This window comes from Haliotis rubra, unplaced genomic scaffold (genome assembly GCF_003918875.1).
Source record: "Haliotis rubra isolate DU_JTF1 unplaced genomic scaffold, ASM391887v1 Scf13, whole genome shotgun sequence".
Classification (NCBI taxonomy): domain Eukaryota; kingdom Metazoa; phylum Mollusca; class Gastropoda; order Lepetellida; family Haliotidae; genus Haliotis; species Haliotis rubra.
The window spans coordinates 3735438-3757537 of record NW_025765225.1 but is presented as its reverse complement, the minus strand read 5'-3'; the positions used below and the strand labels follow the sequence as shown (position 1 = coordinate 3757537).

Genomic DNA, 22100 nt, shown 5'->3' with positions numbered 1-22100 from the left:
TCTTACAGGGTACCTCTGCAACAACTGTGTTGCCAAGTTTAAATGGTTAGAAAGTGAGTTATGATAGAAGCCTTGTGATTGGTACGCTCAACCTCCCAGCATAGACACCTGATTGGATAAAGAGCAAGCAAAGGGAGGTAATACAATTATCAGGACGAGCCGTAGATGCATCCAGGGTACTAGTGGAGATTTATCAGAACGTATACCCTGGAGATTATCGAGGATATTGAATGTGTTACTTCAGACACATCAACATTGCAGCCACATCATATCAAACTGTATATAATGTTATCATTACCCATATCTCATCTTGTGATTGGACAAACTGAGAGGCAGCTGGCTGAACATGGTGGATGAATTGGCAGAAAGGGTTTACCAAAAATACATCCTTATAATGTATACACAAAGAACTTAGTTAAGCACCCCCTGACATATCTCACGATTGAATGAGCCCAGATCTTAACCCTTTGGAGCCTATCTGGGACATGATTGGTCATCGTGTGCAACAAAGGGATCCTCCTGTACAGAACCTGGCCCAATTGGAAGCTACATGAGGAATGGCGTAGACTGCCCCTTCAGAGGATCAGGAGGCTCACAGGAGGTATGAGGAGGAGAGTGTTGGCTGTCATACAGTCACATGGAGGCTACACTCGGTATTGACCTTGAATTGTGTAAGACACACAAAATGATATTTTGTGAATGTTCACATTCACCAATAAATTCAACATTAAACATTCCAGGGCCATACTTGTACAGACATGGTTTTGTATGAAAATCATTGTTATTATTAAAATGAGCAAGTATCATCATAAAACCAACATAGATTCCAATCATTTTTGTCAAAAGATCATAGGTTCAGAAAACTTTTCCACTGTGGTCACCACAAGAAGTTTTATTTGCATGTTGAAAACCTATTATTGCGAAAATACAGGGGGTGCTTAATCAAGTTCTTTGTGTATATATTCCTTGTGAACTTGGCCTAGATTTTCGAAGCTCTCTTAGCGCTAAGATAGTCGTAAGTGCCATACATTAACATTAACTTACGACTATCTTAGCTCTAAGAGAGCTTCGAAAATCTATGCCCTTGTGTCCACAGTGATTTGTATGGAGTTACAAATTTAATATTTGTGTAAGTCGTCTGACTCATGCAATTTTCTACCAACCCAGGTAAATCGCATTTTTGCATCCAGACGAAGTCTGAATAGCACAGACAAGGAGCTACGTCACTGGGTAACAGTGACATACAATCAGCCAGGTATACCATTAGCATGCAATCCTAATTCAAGTTCACGATAACAATAACTGACATGGTCTTGAGTGTGGTTTCATGACCTCTCTATATGCTTTTCTGGCTACCAAACACCCTATTGGTCATTCAAACTGGCAATATAATGGTGTACCCTTTGACCTCCAAGGATGTACACTGGTGTATTCATATACACAACCACATGCTAATCTCATCTGTATTCATGAAAGCTTTGCATTATTCAATCATACTTGTAGTAGCAGATGTGCGTTGCCATGGATACATCCAAAATAATATACAGTATGCTGAAAACAGCATAAAGAAGTCCCATGTGACCTACATCTGTGTAACAATCGTGTTCAACTTCCTCACAAGTCAAAAATTCATTATGTCGTCAAACATGAGACTAAAAGAAATTATTAATCATATTCACTAAAGTATTTCATTTGCTTCAAGGTGGTAAAAAAGCTGAACCAACAGAAGCAAGTTGCATCAACAAACTGAACAAGGAAATACTAACAGTCATTTGTGACACTGAAACCCTCACACTGGTGGCAAAATGCAATCTCTTCTGGTTGAGAATTATGCCTACAGTATTCTATGGACTATGGTCATCCCAATCAGGGTTTCAAATAATCTAGACCCCCAACTGTATCATATACTGACGACAGTCACGGCCCTGTTTCAAAAAGCGATTGTAGCGCTAAGGTGATCGTAACTCCCATCCTTTAACATAGACTTACGACAGTCGTAGCGCTACTGCTATCAGGGTAACATTGTTGCCACTCGGCAACATCCCAGCCCAAAGGTCAGCTGGTTCTACAAAACAGCCACCGGAACTGAGATGAGGAGGAGCAGCTGTGTTGCATTGTCACTGAAAGCTGAATTACCATGAGTAAGTATTCTAAATGTTAAGAAAAGAAATATGAAGAAACAATTTATACTACTCCACTTTTGATAAGGATATTTTTATCTCTTCATTAGACAAAAATGAATCTCATATTAACATGCTAAGTGTATGTTTAATAAGACCTTACAAATCTGTTATCCCTATCAAAAGTTGGGTAGTATACTTTGTTCCTGTTTACACAACTGCATATGTCACACGTTAGAAAAAAAAACGTTTTCGTTCGCCGATACACATTTTTTCAACCACACACCACTGAAGATTCCACCAAGGTCACTTCGTGCATCAGTGACCACATTGTTCGTGTAAAAGGGAACAAATGATGGCTGTGTACACATCTGCTCACGGCTGAGTCACAAGTAGAAAGCCATGACCATCACACAGCAGATCCAATACAAAAATCCAAATCGACAATAATCATGTAAGCAGTATAGAAGTGAGATCAGCTTACCCAATAAACCAAACTTTCCAGACTGCTAATTCAACACAATTAATTTCATTCAAACTCCAAGACAGTTCTCCTGAATGCCTCGTACTTCCCTGAATAAGCCTGTGGGAACACTGCACATGTTATTACTAAGTCAACACTTGGCACATTCAGTCTACGACATGGAAACAGTCCATCCATAGAAAGCATTCATCAGCCATGTATTCTCAAACAAGTCCTTCCACATGATGTGGCCATGATGTCCGGTCCCAGAGAACATGGTCCTCATGCGGTGATGATCCGAGGACGCCATGGTCCTCACGTCATGCAGGGACGGCTGTGGATCACATCCTCCTCGTCTTCATCATGCCTGGTTTTTCGTTTCAATAAACCTGCAAGATAAAAACAACATTTAACATGAGTTTTAATATTTTAAGTCCATCGGCAATATTTCAGCCATATCGTGATACTAAATTTGTAGTACATACATATAATATATAAAACTCTGTCAGCATGCAGATTATCACAGATTGAGTTGAAACTAGCTAACATATATCTTATAAATTGACGGCATGAGCTGGGTATTAAGTATATACTGAAACAGTATTCGGCATGAGCTGGGATTAAGTACTGAACAGTATTCCTGTCAACTTATAATGGGGAAAGGTTGAAGTGATCTCAGATGTTACCACTTTAGTGAAATCAACAAACACTGGATTTATATCCATTAACATAGGTTTCTGGAGTGCCCAAGAGAAGCAGCTGTGCTCAGTATATTGCAGTGCTTTAGATAACTGGTCCACCCATAACCCAAATTAACTCACACAGATCCACAAGTCACCTACCAGAGAAGGCAACATACTAGACCTTGTATTCACAACCAATTCAACCCTGATCAAGTCATCTGTGTCAATCCCTGGACTTTCAGATCATGAAGCTGTTGTCACTGATATCGACTTCAAGATAGCATACAACAAACAAAGGTGACAAAAAATCCTGAAATTCTCCAAAGCCAATTGAGAACAACTCAAAGATGACTGTGATAAGATCTCAGCTGAACTCATCGAAATGTCAAGCAAAACCACCGACATTAACAACCTATGGACTCACTTCAGAGACAATCTTTCCAGGAGTATTGACAAGAACATCCCATCAAGATTATCCAGCTCAGTTCGATCCCTCCCATGGGTCAACCGTCCTATCAAAAAATGCTTAGGAGGAAAAATCGGCTATACAAGCAAGCCAAGAAAACAAAATGTTGGACAACTACAGACACTATCAACGTGAGTGTAAGAGGGCAGTCAGGAAAGCCCAGTGGGACTACGTGAACAACATCATTGACGAAGGCATGAAGTCAAACAACACCAAACTCTTCTGGCGTCTCATCAAATCCAAGAAACAAGATAACATCGAGTCTCCCCACTGAAGGACGGAGGCAACCTGATAAGTGATACCAAACTTAAAGCCAACCTCTTATTGCGCCAGTTACAGTCTGTTTTCACTAAAGACACAACGAGTGACACAATGCCAGACATAGCAGACAAACCCATCCGACATCCACTTGAAAATATCACCATTGACAAGAACTGGATTGCTAAACTGCTTGAAAACCTCAATGCAGCTAAAGCCCCAGGTCCAGACTCCATCCCAAACACCGTCTTGAAGACATGTGCCCTAAACATAGCACCTGGTCTGAGTTGTATTTACCAGCTCTCACCCGACTCTGGTACCCTACCACCAGACTGGTTGAATGCAAATATCTCAAGTGTATATACGAAAGGAGATAAACACCAAGCAGGGAATTACAGACCAATCTCCCTCACATGCGTCTTCTGCAAGATCCTTGAGCATATCATATGTCGTAACCTCATGACCCACCTGGAGAACAACAGTATCCTGACAGATCTTAACCACGGCTTCAGAAGCGGATATTCATGTGAATCCCAACTGATTGTCACCATCCATGACTTCTTGCAATCTACAAAACTGATCAAGTGCCAGTAGAGTCCGGTGACAACCCACAATGGAACTGGCTTCCTTGGTCCACAGATCTTGTTCTTCTGGAGAGACAACATCAAGTGCGATCTGTTCCACAAGGAACTGCGTAATCTTCCTTCAGACATGACTGTTTACACAGATGACTGTTTTCTTTACCGTACCATCAACAGCCAGCAAGACCATGTCATTCTTCAACAAGACCTTGAAAATCTATCTTCATGGGCTGACTCGTGGGGAATGAAGTTCAACACCAAGAAATGCGATGTCATCAGTATGCGTGGCAGAAGTAGTCGCTACTACACGTTGGAAAACAACATCCTCCAGAAGGTGCCACAGAACCCATACCTGGGAGTAATACTGTCAGAAGATCTCAACTGGGGCCCCCACATTGACAACGTGGCCAAGAGAGCTAACTCTACACTAGGATCTTAAGAAGGAACATCAGAACCTGCCCTCCATCCAGTAAACGTACAGCCTACATATCCATGGTAAGACCAATAATGGAGTATGGATGTGTTGTCTGGGATCCCTACCAGAAGGGAAAATTTCAAATTACATAAAATAATTGTTGGCGCACTTCAATTATCAATAATAATAATAATAATAAAATAATATACTTAATAAAAATCGCCATGAATGAAAAAGACATCGATTGCTTGTACTGTTAGTATAGGACAAGTTTGTACCACCAGTATAGGATGACTCATTTTTATGCATTCACAAAGTTGGTTTTGAAAATAAGAATAAAATAAACAGAGTTATTGGTTGTAAAATGACTAGAAATACGCATATTTGAAAGCAGTGGGTAACGGAGTACCCACTCAACATTCAATGACTGGACAGAGTCACATTAGATATAATATATCTGGAGTCCTCGTGTTGTAGGCTGTTCCCTACAAGTTGGACCACAACAGAGAAAGCTAGAGTCAATTCAGCACAGCGCAAGCAGCAAGATATGTGTCCGGCAACTACACATCAAGAGAAGCAGGATGTATCACTAAGATCCTGGGGGACCTTGACCTGCCACCACTCCAGAAGAGGCGACAATACATTCGACTAGCCTACATGTACAATATTGCTGAGGGTTTAGTACCAGCTATTCCATCTGACAAGTACCTGAAGCCGAGAAGACCAGGCCGGGACATCAAAGCTACCACCTTTAAAGACCATGACGCCACCAACATCATCAACAGATATGTGTGCAACAACAACAACAGAGGCTTCCAAACACCAACTTCCAGGACCGACCAATACCGAGAATCTTTCTTCATATGAACTGTCATCGACTGGAATCAACTGCCTGACAACATTGTCAACAGTGGAAGCTTCGAGGGATTCCGACAAGCAGTCCGTTCCCGCGACTAAGATCTTTTCACGTACTCTCTCTCATCCGCTGTAATTATACCACCTTTGGTTTCTTCAAGCGTAACAATACAGATACAGATACAGAATTATGCTGTTGACTTAGGATCGGCCTATCAAAGTGGTCACTTCTTGGATGTTAGAAACAGCTCCTCTGTTTTTCACCAAGTTTGAGGTATTGAGAACAACATATTCTATTATCAGTTCACGATGGCTTTGTATTCAGTGACGTTTTACACCCAAAACGGCAATATTTGATTTTCATCAATGTGGTCTCTAAAAATATAAGCAAATACTGGAAAATAGGTGAAGATTCTAGCCATGAAATTGTTGTCATAGGCTACCTAAAACCTTAATGTTTTCAAATTTAAGTCACTGAAATTTCACTTGCCACTTTACAGATGTTTTTGTCATAATCAGTAGGTGGAAAAAAGAAAAAAAAAGCTATCATATAAAGACATTGGCTATTGTCCAGCTTCAGCTTGACAAACATCCCCCTGTGACCCACCTGTGTCTGTAGAGCTGCTGCTGGCACTGAGGCGGGCACGGTAGATAGGCTCATATTCCTGGAACACAATAAACAGTTGTAGAGATAACAGTACATATTAGTGCTGTATCAGATGAGTGCATATTCCTGGAGCACAATATACAGTTGTACAGATAACAGTACATGTTAGTGCTGTATCAGATGAGTGCATATTCCTGGAACACTACAAACAGTTGTACAGATAATACTACATGTTAGTGCCGAGTCAGATGAGTGCATATTTCTGGAACATTATAAACAGTTGTACAGATAAGACTACATGTCAGTGCTGTGTCAGATGGGCTTATTGTCCTGCATCACTGCTAACAGTTGTGAGGATAATACTATCTCAGTGCTGTGTAAGATCAGCTCATTCTCTTGCTACATCACAAACAGTTGTACAGATAATACTACATGTAAGTGCTGTGTCAGATGGGCTTATTCTCCTGCATCACTGCTAACAGTTGTGAGGATAATACTATCTGAGTGCTGTATAAGATCAGCTCATTCTCTTGCTACATCACAAACAGTTGTACACATAATACTACATGTCAGTGCTGTGTCAGATGGGCTTATTCTCCTGCATCACTGCTAACAGTTGTGAGGATAATACTATCTGAGTGCTGTATAAGATCAGCTCATTCTCTTGCTACATCACAAACAGTTGTACACATAATACTACATGTCAGTGCTGTGTCAGATGGGCTTATTCTCCTGCATCACTGCTAACAGTTGTGAGGATAATACTATCTCAGTGCTGTGTAAGATCAGCTCATTCAATGGCTTCATCACAAACAGTTGTACAGATAATACTACATGTCAGTGCTGTGTCAGATGGGCTTATTCTCCTGCATCACTGCTAACAGTTGTGAGGATAATACTATCTCAGTGCTGTGTAAGATCAGCTCATTCTCTTGCTTCATCACAAACAGTTGTACAGATAATACTACATGTCAGTGCTGTGTCAGATGGGCTTATTCTCCTGCATCACTGCTAACAGCTGTGAGGATAATACTATCTCAGTGCTGTGTAAGATCAGCTCATTCTCTTGCTTCATCACAAACAGTTGTACAGATAATACTACATGTCAGTGCTGTGTCAGATGGGCTTATTCTCCTGCATCACTGCTAACAGTTGTGAGGATAATACTATCTCAGTGCTGTGTAAGATCAGCTCATTCTCTTGCTTCATCACAAACAGTTGTACAGATAATACTACATGTCAGTGCTGTGTCAGATGGGCTTATTCTCCTGCATCACTGCTAACAGTTGTGAGGATAATACTATCTCAGTGCTGTGTAAGATCAGCTCATTCAATGGCTTCATCACAAACAGTTGTACAGATAATACTACATGTCAGTGCTGTGTCAGATGGGCTTATTCTCCTGCATCACTGCTAACAGTTGTGAGGATAATACTATCTCAGTGCTGTGTAAGATCAGCTCATTCTCTTGCTACATCACAAACAGTTGTACAGATAATACTACATGTCAGTGCCGTGTCAGATGAGCTTATTCCCCTGCATCACTGCTAACAGTTGTGAGGATAATACTATCTGAGTGCTGTGTAAGATCAGCTCATTCTCTTGCTACATCACAAACAGTTGTACAGATAATACTACATGTGTTGTCAGGATGTCTTTGTGGGGTACAAGAATTCTCATCATCACACTTACCATGAGCTGTTGAGCAAAACCTTCATTTGGGTTTATACAAAATCTGCGTTGCTGGACATAGACAAAGGCATCTCTGAAACAATTTAGGATGATGCTTATATGAAGGCTGAAGCCTCAACTCTGATTGACTGATTAGAAAGTTTAACTCACAATCTATAGAAGTTTCTGAGATGCTTCGGTGAAAGATCAAAGTCGACAGTACTTTATCAGGTGATAACATGTACTTTTTGCATTACGTCACAGTGTATTGGCGCCACTGCGCCATTCTAATCTGCCCCCTCATAATCAAACAATTTTGCATTATGTCACAATGTAAGAGACATCACAATGCATGTCAGTTGTCATCGCCTCGTACAGCCTCCTACAGTAAACTACTCCATTGCATCCCGTTTCTTGGTTTGCGGATGCTTCATGCAGCTAACACCACTGGTGGAAACATTACGTTTATGTTTTCTGACGGTTAACATGTCTCCATTCAACTCACAAGTTTTCAGCGATACGGTAACGTTCACAATGTTTACATTCCCACAACGCAATCGTGGAATGTCGCTTGACTACTCAGCTTCATCTTGATGTACTGATCTAAACTTACGTTGGTAGTAGAAATGCAACGTTTATATTGCCCCATATGGATTTACGTTAATCACAGATGTAATTAAAATAATTTAGAGAAGATATTTAATCCAAACATAAACCGTCATCAAACTATTTATCATTTGCTTTTTCTGTTAACGTTTGTCTCAACGTAGGGGGGCAGACACATCAATAGAACAGCGCCCAAGTTAGCCCTGTGCAAGGATTCTTAATTTAGGTCACAGACGCCGTCGTTTGTTTTCTGCCTTAGATTAATCATAATTATCCTTAGGAAGTATTAAATTTGGCATCTTAGAAAAGAAATACAGTTTGTTCTACCACCATGTATAGTGTAATAAAGCACACTTTCGCCCTGAACTATAACGCTTAAACCACTCAAGCGTCCTCATGCTTAACTATAATAGTTCAGGGCGAAAGTGTGCTTTATTACACTATACATGGTGGTAGAGCGAACTGTATTTCTTAAATCCTCTGCCAGAGACAGATATTGTATTTACTATGTACAGCAAACTGTGGGTATAACAAACTCAAAGGGACCACTATTTTAGTTTGTTATAACAATAATTTGTTATACACATTTCGACAAAATAGACAGCAAGTGGTAAGGAATAATAGATGCCAAATACTACATTATATCCATCAGTTTATTAAGTGTGTTTGTTATAAACATGTATGTATATTATATTTATAAAGCAAATTTCATTGCACCCATCCAGTGTGGATACAAGTCTGGGGAAACCTGCTAAGCATGGTCATCACTGCTCACCGGTATGTCAGCCCATACTTCTCCATTACAAAGGCGATGACCAAGGCCCCACTCCGAGATATGCCGGCATTGCCATGTACCAAGGCCTTGCCTCCATAGGAGAAACATTCGTCTAGAAAACACTTCACCTGCAATATTACGATAGTACCAGTGACTGCTGCTCTCTCACAGTGTAGAGGTTTAATCTGGTTGGATAGGGGCAACGTGTTCCAGCTTATCAACTGATAGTTGGATTCAACAATTAGCATCAGAGTGAGTGAAAGAGTTTAGATTTACGCCGCTTTTAGCAATATTCCAGCAATATCATGCCAGTGAGTCAGTCAGTGAGTCTAGTTTTACACCGCTTTTAGCAATATTACAGCAATATCACAGCAGGGGACACCATTGTACCCATGTGAGGAATCGAACCCCGGTGTTGGGCGTGACTAGCGAACACTTTAACCATTAGGCTACCCCACTGCCCAGCATCAGAGTACTGAGGACTGGCAGCAGGCAGTGGGTGGTCCAATTAGGTTGCACAGTATGGAGTTACATTATCAGGATTACACCCTTGGATGTCAACTTAATGAAGAAAGTGCAAGGTAATGGTGGGTACAGGTATGGTGCCAACAAACAACTAGAAAAGCTAGGAACCAATCTGAGATGAAATCCCATGATCTGCAGATGCTGGCAACATTCAGGGAAATAACTCGACACAACTAACTATGGCACTCTAAATCACTGAGCTGAACATGTCCAGTAAATACACAGGTTATGTGAAGCCTGATTATGACTTGTCTGGCACAGTTAAATGCATACCTTTCCAAAATGGCAGATGATATTCTCTGTTACTGTGTCTGCAATGTCCAACACAAGATACCTGGAACAGACCGGCCACATGACACATACAGTACAAGCAATGTCATTTGACAACCAAGGAGTTACTAGTGTTGGGAATTGGTTAAAACCTCATAATTGATGATTGGTCCATTACAACCGATCAATCATCGAAAATAATTGGTTAGCGTCATTTATCAAATGTTCCTGTTGTCTTTGTAAAAAATAAAGAAAAAACATGTAGAGTCAGTACTCCGAATACCGTACAGGCTCCTAAGTTCCGTACACTTTGATTTGTGCGCAATAGCTTATTATGTTTGCGTGTGGTATCGCCTTACCGTTGTCGCTTGAAATGAGGTAATTCCCAACTCTATTTTTAGCTATCGTGTGTATTTGTCATGCGCTTTCTCTTCGAGATACGATTGGTTATCACGTTGTGCACTTGCGCAATAGCCACTCTCTCCACTTCTTGTCGGGTTGACGTCAAGGTCACTATCCGAGACTCTCTACGCGCTACACCTAAAAGCGTGAAATTCAAACATCACTCACGGCACGAAAACCTGAAATAATGTATTTGAGCTGTCCAGAAATGTAATCTTCAAACACAGTGACCGGTTTCGTACAGGTTACTTTTAAAAGTAACACAGAATGAGGCGTACGATATTTGATGCCCAAATTATTATATTTTTGGCTATGCTCCTTATTTCGTACAGTGACATTTTATTTTTTCCCATGTCATATTTACTCATATCAAACATTTGCATAGGCACTGATAAACAGTGAATATTACATATAGACATATAATAGAATAATATAAGTGTATATGGCCGTTGTTGAAGTCCATTTCTTACTTATTGCAGGGAGACGCTTATTGTAAGAAAAGTATTTATCGTTGATATTAGCCTGTGCTACCTTGAGGGTTTTTTAACCGGTTATCACTCCTTTAAGCAGCGTCAAACCATACTCACTCACTACTGTAGCACAGCCTTAATGTGAAATGACAACACAAAGAATGCATACAGAGTAACTGTACATATTTTATAAAACATCCACGAATGTTGTAACAACAAATACATAAATGTAAAATTATAATAGACATATAATAGAAAAATACACAAAGCAGGCCCTTGGGAGTGCAGTTGCCACGGTTACGGGGCAGGGTCTCTGTCATTTCGAACTGCATAGAAATGTTTTAAAGTACCCGTCATGACCATTAGCGATCATTTTTGGGGAATATCCGAGGGAGGGAGTCTTGGCTTCCCATGAGTACTGACGGAGGCAGTTGAAGAGATTGCCGACAAAATAAAGGCTGCAACCCGTCGCCAGCTTGTCCTAAAGGGTGCACGTATATGTGGGACGCTTAAGCTGAAGACCCCCTTCAAGAATGGCGTGTCCGGTAAAGGGTGGATCGCTGGATTTTTTAAGCGCCACCCCGACATACATTTAAGATCGCCCGTACCTCTCACCACAGTCAGAGCAAGAATGCTCAATCCATCAGTGACTAAAAATTACTTTGATGAACTTGAGAAACTTGTCTACCGTCTAGGGTTAGATAAACCACACGTAATTTGGAACATCGACGAAACAAGTGTTCCGCTGCCACATAAACCAACTAAAGTTATGGCTGATGTCGGCATTAAAAACGTTCCCGGGCGTGTGGGAAACACACGTGATAATGACACGGTATTGGCATGCATAAATGCTGCAAACCATTTGACGTCAGCTTGGATTCATCTGGAGAAGGGGGAGTTGCTGATGTTCCTGTTGTTGCTGAAGCAGACAATCCGGCGACTTCTGATACTGTTACACCTGATGCCGGAGTGTCTGCTACACCAATAGCTGGGACATCAGTGGTTCCATCTACATCTGAAGCAGTGTTACCAGAGGGCGCATCTCTCCCGTCTGACACTGACTTCATTTTGTCTGTTTTGACAGGTGACACTCTGTTCTTTTGATGAATCCGGCAACTTAGTTGTTGAAATGGCTACAGTCTCCGAGGCTGCTGCAATGGACGCTATCAAGTCCCAGTTTTCCCTTCCAGCTCCTGTAATGAAGCAAAGTTCGAAATCAAATCCACGGTAGCTGACTTCCCACCGCATACTCACGAGCGATGAGATCATTAAGATAAAAGGTAGAAAAAGAGATGAGAAAGAAAAACTAGAAGAGAAAAACAAGCGCGTCTGGAAGCCAGGCAATCTCGGCAGAAGGGTGGCAAGTCAGCTTCCAAATCTAATGTTGTAAATACCTAAACAAGATTTGTTATTTGGGACCATTGTTTGTGATTGTGTGTGTGTTGTGTTGTGTGTGTGAGAGATATGATTTGGGGGGGCATCAATTTTGTACACATGCACTAGGGGGATCAGCAATTTTGTACACAAAATATTACAAAAATATGCTTAGAATTATGGGGGTGGCATTGATTTTGAACATAACATGCTGGGGTTCACGTACATTTACAAAATAATTAGGGGAGGAATCAAATTGTACAGGCTTCTCCATAAAATCATCAAACACCCACCCCAGCCATAACTTATGAGCGGTTAAACACCTATCCGACAAGCGTATGTGCTGGAGGGAATGATGTGTGTTTGGTTTACGAAATACAGTTTGTTTTGCGAAGTGTGTCTCCGTTTCGCAAACACCATTGGACACTTGCATGCTTATTGCCCATAACTTGTACGTTTCGGAAACCTAGGCTAAGAGGATAATAAACTATTTATCATGTAATGCCATTCCAGATTTATCTATTGTTTTGGACATTCTTTTACTAGCATTATGAATACAATTTTTAAGCAACATTTAGTTATTGTGTGCCAAATTATTTGCATTCATTGTTGCCAACAGAAAATATCATTGACATCGTCATACTACCTACATAAGCTGATTATGACACTCAGTCAACAAGTTGATAAACACAGCATATTGATAAGTGGAGATAAAAAAAGTTCCTGATAGGTGGCCTCATTTATATGTTATCACATCGTGGTGCCAAGTTTGATTCAGTATGATTCTAAATTGGTTTTGTGGCTGTTTCCTCAATTTTAACAGGCGTTGTACCACGCTTGGTGGCAGTCCCGTGGATGTCACGTAATGGTACTCGTTAGTTAAAACGCGGTTGTGGGGAAAAGCGCTCTATTGCATAACAATGGGAGCTCCGCCCACAACTAGTATTGCACAAAAAATCCTGTCTTCATATTAACGGCACTTACCAAAACTCTAATTGCCCATCTTGTATTATAACGGATATGTTTAAACTCTTACCTTCTGCAATGCTTTTCAGGATGTCTTGATTTTAGCGACATAAGACAGAGACCGACCGCACGAGAAGTGATGCCCGGTGAAATTTCTACTCCCATGCTTCAGTTATCCGATGTGTTCAAAGTTCACACTATTACATTCAAATGACACGCTGATTCCACCTCAAACCGTTGATGACGGTGATGCTCTGTTACTACGTCACTGCAATTCAAATTTTCCCACGGAATACGTCAGGAAGGATGTCCCCCCCACCCCCAATTTCTAGTTTATTGGTGTGGTAGAACTTGATGTATAGGCCTATGCATTTCCTGTGTTCCTGTTTTCAAATGTTTTTAGAAATACACTTGTGATTATTTATCACAAATGATCAAGTGATAAATAAATCTTTACAAGTGAGCGAGAAATATGTATTTTCAAGATTAGCTAATGTTGATCACAACACTCGACATTCATCAACTCAAGTCCATTACAGTCTAGTAAGGGCATCATTTTTGTATGTGTAGCCACCAAGTTCAGAAACCCGAAAAGAACAAACATAATAAAGACAAATTTATCTGAATAATGTTCTTGATTTTCATTTAATTGTAATTCTTATTACAATTTCTCGCGTTCTTTGAAATTGCCGCCATATTGCTGGAATATTGCTAAGTGCGGCGTACAACTAAACTCACTCACTTTTCGGAATGAAAAAAATGAAATTTATTTTCATTGTTGGTTTATTTCATTTTTTATTTTGTTTTTTGGGTTGTTTTGTTTTAGGGGGCAATAAAATCAGAAGGGTCGGTCGGGCGATGAGAAACGCAAAATATAAAAATGCTGCCCTAATAATTTGGAATGAAGGAGTGTATATGAATATAGTTTTTGAACCGGAGGTACCCCCGTTCATTATTCCGAATTTATAATTAGCCAGTAAATAGAAATTGTCTAAAGAACTAACAGCAGCGGAAGTGTCTTTCAGATAGTGTACGGAATTACAATACATGTACGATATTGGAAGAAATAGCGTACGGTATTAAAGTCACTCTGTACGAATTTAAATGACCAAGGGTAGCTTCCTTTGACTAAACGCATGGTTAAAACGGAAAACGGAATGCACAACCGGTTTACTGGGCAGGCAAGATGATTGGACAACCTTTTAAACAGCATGCGCCATGACGTAGTATTTGTGTAGGAAGCGATTCAAGGGATACCGGTGGCCAAACGTGTACGGTATTCGGAGTACTGACTCTAGTAATTTGTTTGTTTTTTTGAAAATTAAACAAAATCCATTTGCAAATTTTACATATTTAAAAGAATTGTTAGTATGTTAAGAACACAGATTTCCGGAATTCTTTAAGATATATTCAATCATGACTTGGAACGAGCATGTGCTTATGAAATGTAAATTTAATGACACAGACATAAGCAACCTTGTGAAAAATATTGTTGATGCAAACAAGTGTTCCAAGATTGGTTGCATTCGATTATGAGAAAACATGTTCGATTGCTTGGTCGTTTAGTCACTGCGACCAATCTTCGATTATTTCAATTAATCAGACCACCACTAGGAGTTACCACCACAAACATGATAAGCACCATGTTTTGGGGAACTTTAAAGTAAACTGCCAATCTGGACTTTTGTTTTACATTTCATGATAAATCACTAAATATATTCCAAATCACTTTCACCTTTCACTTAGTATGTCTGGAATCAGAAAATAATGCTTGTGACAATAATCGGGTGGTGAAAACACTAAGTTGGCCTGGGTTGTCACTCATGCTGTCAATCACCAGTCTGACTGACCCAGATTTCATTATCTACAAGCCACCATGACATACACTCACTCACAAGAAAGTGTCCATGTGTAACAAGAAGGCATAGCAGTAAATCAAAGGACACGCACCTCATATGGTCTGGGAAGTTGGGCTTGATGAAGCGAGCTTCGTTGGTCTGCCTGATGCACACAATGTGTGTTATCCCCAGGCCTTGGAGCAGGGGAAACTGAAAGTGAAGCAGGCAGGTCTACCATTAGGCAACACCTTACATATTTTCGTCATAAAGCAACACTGGCATTATTCCCATGTCAAATATTTAAAACAAGTTCATGCCCAAAAATATCTACAATATATGACTTAATCATAATGAATTCAAATTGAAAAAATGAAAATATTATTAAAATCTAAATATTTTAGATATTTAAATACTTACCTTACCATAGGTCTTATGCATATTACCTCAAGCTCTGCTTAAAGAGATCAGACAGTGGTTGATTCAAGCCATTCTATAGAACGGCCACCTGGTGTATCGACGAAAGGTGTACAGGCAACCTTGAGTGGCGTGATCTCCCTCCCGCATAGCAGCCGTCCATCAAAATCACTTTTTACTGACCAGGTCCGAAGAGCCCAGAGGGGAGGGCATCCAGCTGCTGGGAGGGTTACGCCCTATGGTAAGGTAAGTATTTAAATATCTAAAATATTTAGATTTTAATAAATTTTTAACTTACCTTACCATAGGTCTTATGCATATGGATTACGACAGTAGGGCCGTGATTGTCGGGGCTCCAGAGGACCGTCCCACGAAAAACCCACATGCCAAGGGAAAACCAGAAGAAACTACTGAATGCGCCAGACTGTCGCAGGAGGCCTGGAACAGGAGACAGATAGTAACTAAAGGCAACCCTAAGGAAAACAAATACACCCAAAGTGTAAGTTAACCTGAAGACCAGAAGGTAAGAAGTAGTTACCTAATGGGCTTGTAGAGGCGGGTGAGTTGCTGAGCAACCACCAGTGGACAAAGCGATTGAAGACCTTCCATCGTCCTCGGCCAAATCCATGAGTAATGACTAGCTTAAGACAGTAGAGGACTTCCAAAACAACCCTCCATGATGGCTGGAGCAGTTGCAGTTTCTGTGGAGAGCCATGGTGGATGCCAAACCCCTAATCTCATGCCCGGATTATTGGCTGTAGGATGAGGCAGATCTTGCGCGTCGTGGCGGTCAGGATAGTGATGCAGGCCAGAGCGCGAAAGCGTGATTCTTATTAACTTCACCTTTGGCCACAGAAGACAACGGGATGAACAGTCTCTTCTGAGACTGCCTCCTGGAAGATGACTTGGCAATATAAATCTTAAGTGCCCTCACGGGACAAAGCAGCTGTTCCTCAGCGTCATTGAGGAGTCCTAGAATGGAAGACAAAGGAGGGATGGAGAAAGATCCTATCCGGTTGTCCCGGCAGCTGGTTCTTGGCCCACGAAATCCCAAAGCAGTCCGAGATGAACAAGACCATGCAGTGACTGCTCCAAAGCGCCCCTGGTGACATCCAATGCGTGGATCTCACTAACCCCCTAGCTGCTGTGGCCAGGGCCAAGAGAAGGCTGTCTTCCTGGAGAGGGTTCTCAAAAGAAGCCGTGTCCAGGGGCTCATAAGGCAGGGACCTCTCAGATGGCCGAAACGGCAGTTGAGGTCCCAAGCCCGAGGGGCGGAGCTTTGCCTTCTGGTCCTCCAGCTTAAACGCTTGAGGGCGGCGATGAGTTCTGGCACCTTGGAAATCTTTTGTCTCACTTGACGCCAAGCGGAGTTAAAGAGCCGATAAATAAGTTCCTATAGTGTTGCCCTTGAGGCGCCCGGACTTCGAAGAAGAGAAGGAACTCTGCTATAAACTGAGGAGAAGCCTTCCAGCGGGACCTTGGACTTCTGTGCACAAAACTTCTCAAAAAGAAACCCACTTATCATCATAGAGTGATCTTGTGGAGACTTCGATGAAGCACGAGCAATAACTTAGCAACACACCCGTGGAGCCCTTGGCCTTCAAGCGCCTTTGCAGATGATCCAACCGCTGGAGATGAAACCGAGTCGGGATCGGGATACCACTGTCGACTGTGGGGATGCCTGAGCAGGTGAGGCCAGTCTGGTAACTGTTGCGGACTTCTTCGGCGAGCGAGCGCGATCTGGGAACCAGGTTCTGGCTGGCCACCAGAAGCGCGACCAAAAGCAGGCGAATGCGTCTCTGTCAGCTTGACCTTTGCTATTACCGCTGGCAACAGAACTGGTGGTGGAAAGGCGTAAGCGTCAGACCCTCCACGACAAGGACATGGCGTCGACCGTATGCCATGCAGCTGGATCTGGAATCGGAGACCGCATTACAAGCGGCAGCTGTGTGTTGGCGAGTATGCAAAACAGGTCGATCAGAGGCGGCCGTGACTGTGACAAAAGAAGTTTGAAGCAGCTTCTGGATGCTTAGCATCTACTCTGTTGGAGGCGGTTTGCCCGGCCTTGAGAGGCGTCTGCCAAAAGCGTTCTTGCACCCTGGGATGTGGCCGGGCTCTGGCGCTGATGCCATTGTCGTCCGAGGAGACTGGCCAGCTGGAGCGTCTGCTCCAACAACTGTTTGGACCTGGTGGTTCCCTGATTGTGAATCAACCACACCACCGTGGAATTGTCCGGCGCTATCAGGGCCCTGGTGTTCCGCAACAGAGAGGCCAGTGTCGAACCGCTAAAATGACTGCTTGCAGCTCAAGTTGTTGATGTGCCATCTAGCTTCGGTGCCTGACCACAGCCCAAGGTGGTCTGGTCGTCGTTGAGGTGAGCACCCCAACTTGAAGAGAGGCATCACGAACAGTTAGTGATGCGTGAACAAACTCTGTCAAGGAGACTCCTGCGCCAGGCGTTCGACTCGACAGTCCACCAGCGGTAAAGCGTGGAGATGCAGGGGCAAAGGAACCTCATCTGAAGAATTAGTCGCCTGGATGTAAGGCAACAGGAAGCTGTAGCGGCGAGAAGCATCAAAGCGACCTCTGGCGTCAAGTCCTGGGCTGAGGTGAGGGAGACCTAAGAGGACTGCCACTCCCTGAGCACGGCGGCTGGGATAGACCTCGGTTGGCCGAAACTGACAATCTTTCTCCAGCGATCTAGCGGAATCCTGACAAAAGATGCGCAATGTGTCAGGAAGAGGCCTCCTATAAACGTCAGTTCCTGGGGCGGCTCCAGGTGGGATTTGTCTATGTTGATAATCCATCCCAGTTGCTGCAAGAGATGAATGGCAAAGTGCATCTGTTTGCGAAGCAACTGAGGTCGAGTGGTTCATGAGACAGTCGTCTATATAAGGGGTCAGAAGTCGATGCCCTGAGATGGAGGAACGGTTGATGTGAGGTAATCCGAGTAAAAGCCACATGCGGGGCCGTGGAAATTCCAAATGGAAGCACTTTCCACTGGTAGTGGGACCCGTTGAAAAAGAACCTCAGGTACTTTCTGTGGCGGTGGTAAATGGGCACATGCAGGTAGGCATCCTGAAGGTCGAGGCTGGCCAACCAGACCCTGAAGCAAAGCTTGGCTCGTAGCTGTTCAGGGACACCATCGCGGAAGTGAGGCGGTTCCGAAAGATAAAGGTGGTTGAAAACTGCCATGTTGTGAATCATCGTAGTTTCCCTGAGTCCTTCTTAGGAACCAGGAAGATTGGTGAGTAGAACCCGGGGACTGTCGGGGGTCTAGCACTGTCTCTATAACTTGTTTGCGTAACAGAGTGTGGATGCTGTCTGCTAGCAGTAACTGTTGGTCTGGAGCATACACCGCGTGACTGGGGCGTTGAAGTCAGAAGCGGCGACGGCGATTGGCAGCTTGTAACGGTCCTGAGAATGTTGGTGATAAGCGGGTCTTCCAGGATTGTCAATTGGGCCAGAAGATCCCCAGTCTCCGCCTACTGGAGTAGGGCGAACCCGGCCGCGACTGGGGGGGGAGGTCCCCAGTCGTGTTGAGTCGCAACTTCAGCGACCCGAAGTAGAAAGCGCCTCTACCCCTACCTGCGAGGCGTCGAAGGGGGTCGGGGGCGATCCTGCTGGCGGCTGAAAAACAGGTTGGGATCTGCCACGGCCACGTCCTCTGCCAGAAATCGTCGAGGCGGAGTCTCTTCGGGGCATGCTTGGCGCTTCCCTCTACCCACTTGCAGATGATCTGCCACGAAAGGCCGAACTCAAAGCTTGAGCGTAGACAAAGAAACCTCCGTATTGGTAAGCTCTGCGTGTTCCTTATACACCTCCGAGATGCCGTCATTAAAGAGGAAGCGAGGCATAAAGGGGCTCTTAACAGTTTCCTTTTAAACTCTTCCTGCCAAGAACAGGGCTCCAGAAACCCATCCATCCCGAACAACCGTTGTCATGGCCAGAGCACGCCGGAGGTCGCCAGCAAATCATGCAACACCTTGCCCTGCCATTGAAACAGGGTGGTAAGATGTTCTAACCTTGGCGTGTTGTCTTCCGTCAGATCCCAGCAGCAGCCCGAAGTTGCGGGAATAGCGCTGATACCGGCTTCAACATCGGCGAGTTCTGCATCAATGGCCAACATCTTGGAGTCCTGCACTCGGTGCAGGATGCCTGTGGGAAGCCGATAAAGCGCTTGAGGGACTTCGTCATGAGCAGCGCCTCCATCGGCAAAATCAAACTATGAATCTTGTAGTCCCCTTTCGCGTGACTTAGGAGCCTTTATCGTGGTATTGAGACAAAGTAGCAAAATCAAAGCGTCCAAAGAAGCCACAGCATCGACCACCATCGGGTGAGCGGGAGGAGTAACTCGGAGAAGACCGAATAGCCGGTCGGCCGAACCTGAAGAGGAAGAAGGACAATCCGACAGTCTGTCGGCAATCCAGTCGAACACAGCAGAGAGAGGAGGTAGGTGCCCCATCATCATCATCCTCTTGCAACATTTCCTCATTATAATCCGGGAGAAAAATAAGCTCCTCCTCAGTGTCCTCCCAGGACCACGGTAGAAAACAATAAATCGTTGACCGAAGCAGCAGGCTTGGTTGGGCGCTACCGATGACAACTGAAGCAGCACTCAAAGTAACTGTCCGGAGGCGTGGGCGTCGCTGGCGGCGAACAGGAGGTGACCTTGAAGCGGGACCCGGCGGTATCGCCTACCGCGCATCGGTGACCGTGGCGCCTCTCCCTATCCTTGGAGCGTCACGGGAGGCGAGACCTTGAGTCAGACCGGCGGCGGCGAAAAGTATCGAACTAAGGCGAGGACTCCTAGACCGATGATGCTGCGAGGGAGACCTGGAGCGAGATCGTCGAGAGCGATGGGAGCGGCTTCGGCGTCCTGGCGTCGAGGCAGCTCTTCCATTAACTGGCGTTGTAGGTTCTCCTCTCTGGAACACTGTAGCCTTCCTGGGGATACGGTAGTCTGCCAAAGGTGTCGGAGTTAGGCGCTGGCGCTGGCGTCGTCGGCATGGGCGTCGGCGTCGGGCGTCGGCATAAGCGCCCGGCGTCCGCATGGCGTCGGCGTGAAACATCGGCGTTGGTTGAAGCAACAAGTCAGCAACTGGAGAATCAAGTGCCACAGGCGTCGGTAGCGAGGGACAAAGCTGAGCAGCGGCGCTGGAGCGGTGCTAGCAGGCTCCGGCAGCTGCCGGCAAAGGGGCGTCGAAGCAACTTCTGAACCTCGGATCACGACAAAGCGTCCGGGTGGGATAGAGTCAACAAAGCGTCAGGCGGCAGCTTCAGGCGTCAGCAAGCGCGCAGGGTGGGCGGCTGATCTATCACAGGAGAAGAAGCGTCCGACCCGTCACGAGGGGAGAAGACCGGGGAGTCCACAGAAGAAACAGGGGAAGACATTTTCCTCTTCCGTTGTGACAAGCGTTTCTTCTTAAGCGCTGAGGTAGGCCTTGAAATCTCTCTGCGGCGGACAGCGAATTACAAAAGTGACAGCGCTCGTCAATGGAACAGAGCAACAGTCGCACAGTCTGGGCACCAGGGGTGTGGGTCCTTGGCGAACTTCTGCACCTTGCAGATGCAACAAAACTGCGGGTCATGCACACAAAAAGCTGTAACACACAAATGTGAAGCGTAAAAACCTAGAAACAACCCCTGCAGGCGAAAAATGGAAGCACCCCTCCCACAAGAATGGGCGCGTAGAAGTAAATTGGGACAGTCGTGTAAACAACCAAGATGGCTGCCCCCACACTGAGCGAAAAAAGCGTGAAAAAACACACAATTTAGGCAAGAAAGAGAGGTACACAATAAACAAGCATGAAACAGAGGTGGAAGAACCCTGGGGTATCAAAACACCCAAACATGCCACGTGGAAAAAAACTTCGGGCGTGGGGGACACACCCCAAGCCCGAGTGAAAAACATAAACCGCAGGGTAGCCAGGTAAGTGAAGTTACTTGTAAATTATGTTCTTCACCCACAGAGAAGAGACATAAGATAGAAAAACATACATACCAATAACTTTATTATCTGAAATCTATTAGTAAGTGTCTGAAAACTTAGTGAAACAAAAACGTCTGACAAGCAAGACGCTTGAAGTAAAAGTGATTTTGGATGGACCGCGCTTACGCGGGAGGGGAGATCACGTCACTTCCGTTGCCTGTACACTCGTCGATACACGAGGTGGCCGTTCTATAGAATGGCGAATCAACGACTGTCTGATCTCTTTAAGCGGAGCTTGAGGTAATATGCATAAGACCTATGGTAAGGTAAGTTAAAAATATATATGTTAGGGATCTTTTGGTGTCAAGTGATCTACCCCTCACCACACTGCGTGGAGATGGATGCCCAT

At 43.9% G+C, this 22100-nt stretch overlaps 1 protein-coding gene across 1 annotated transcript in view; it reads right to left on the bottom strand.

Annotated features, from left to right (window-relative positions):
- Nucleotides 1-1331: 1331 nt before the first annotated feature.
- The window catches only part of LOC124267186 (TATA-box-binding protein-like), a 41851-nt gene continuing 21082 nt past the window's right edge, over nt 1332-22100 (bottom strand). Inside the window, exons 10-15 of the mRNA XM_046702101.1 lie at nt 15458-15555; nt 10299-10359; nt 9501-9628; nt 8141-8213; nt 6449-6506; nt 1332-2972 (exon numbers count right to left, since the gene is read on the bottom strand). Coding sequence (XP_046558057.1) covers nt 2899-2972; nt 6449-6506; nt 8141-8213; nt 9501-9628; nt 10299-10359; nt 15458-15555 — 492 coding nt within the window. The 3' untranslated portion in view covers nt 1332-2898. The remainder of the gene's footprint in view (nt 2973-6448; nt 6507-8140; nt 8214-9500; nt 9629-10298; nt 10360-15457; nt 15556-22100) is intronic.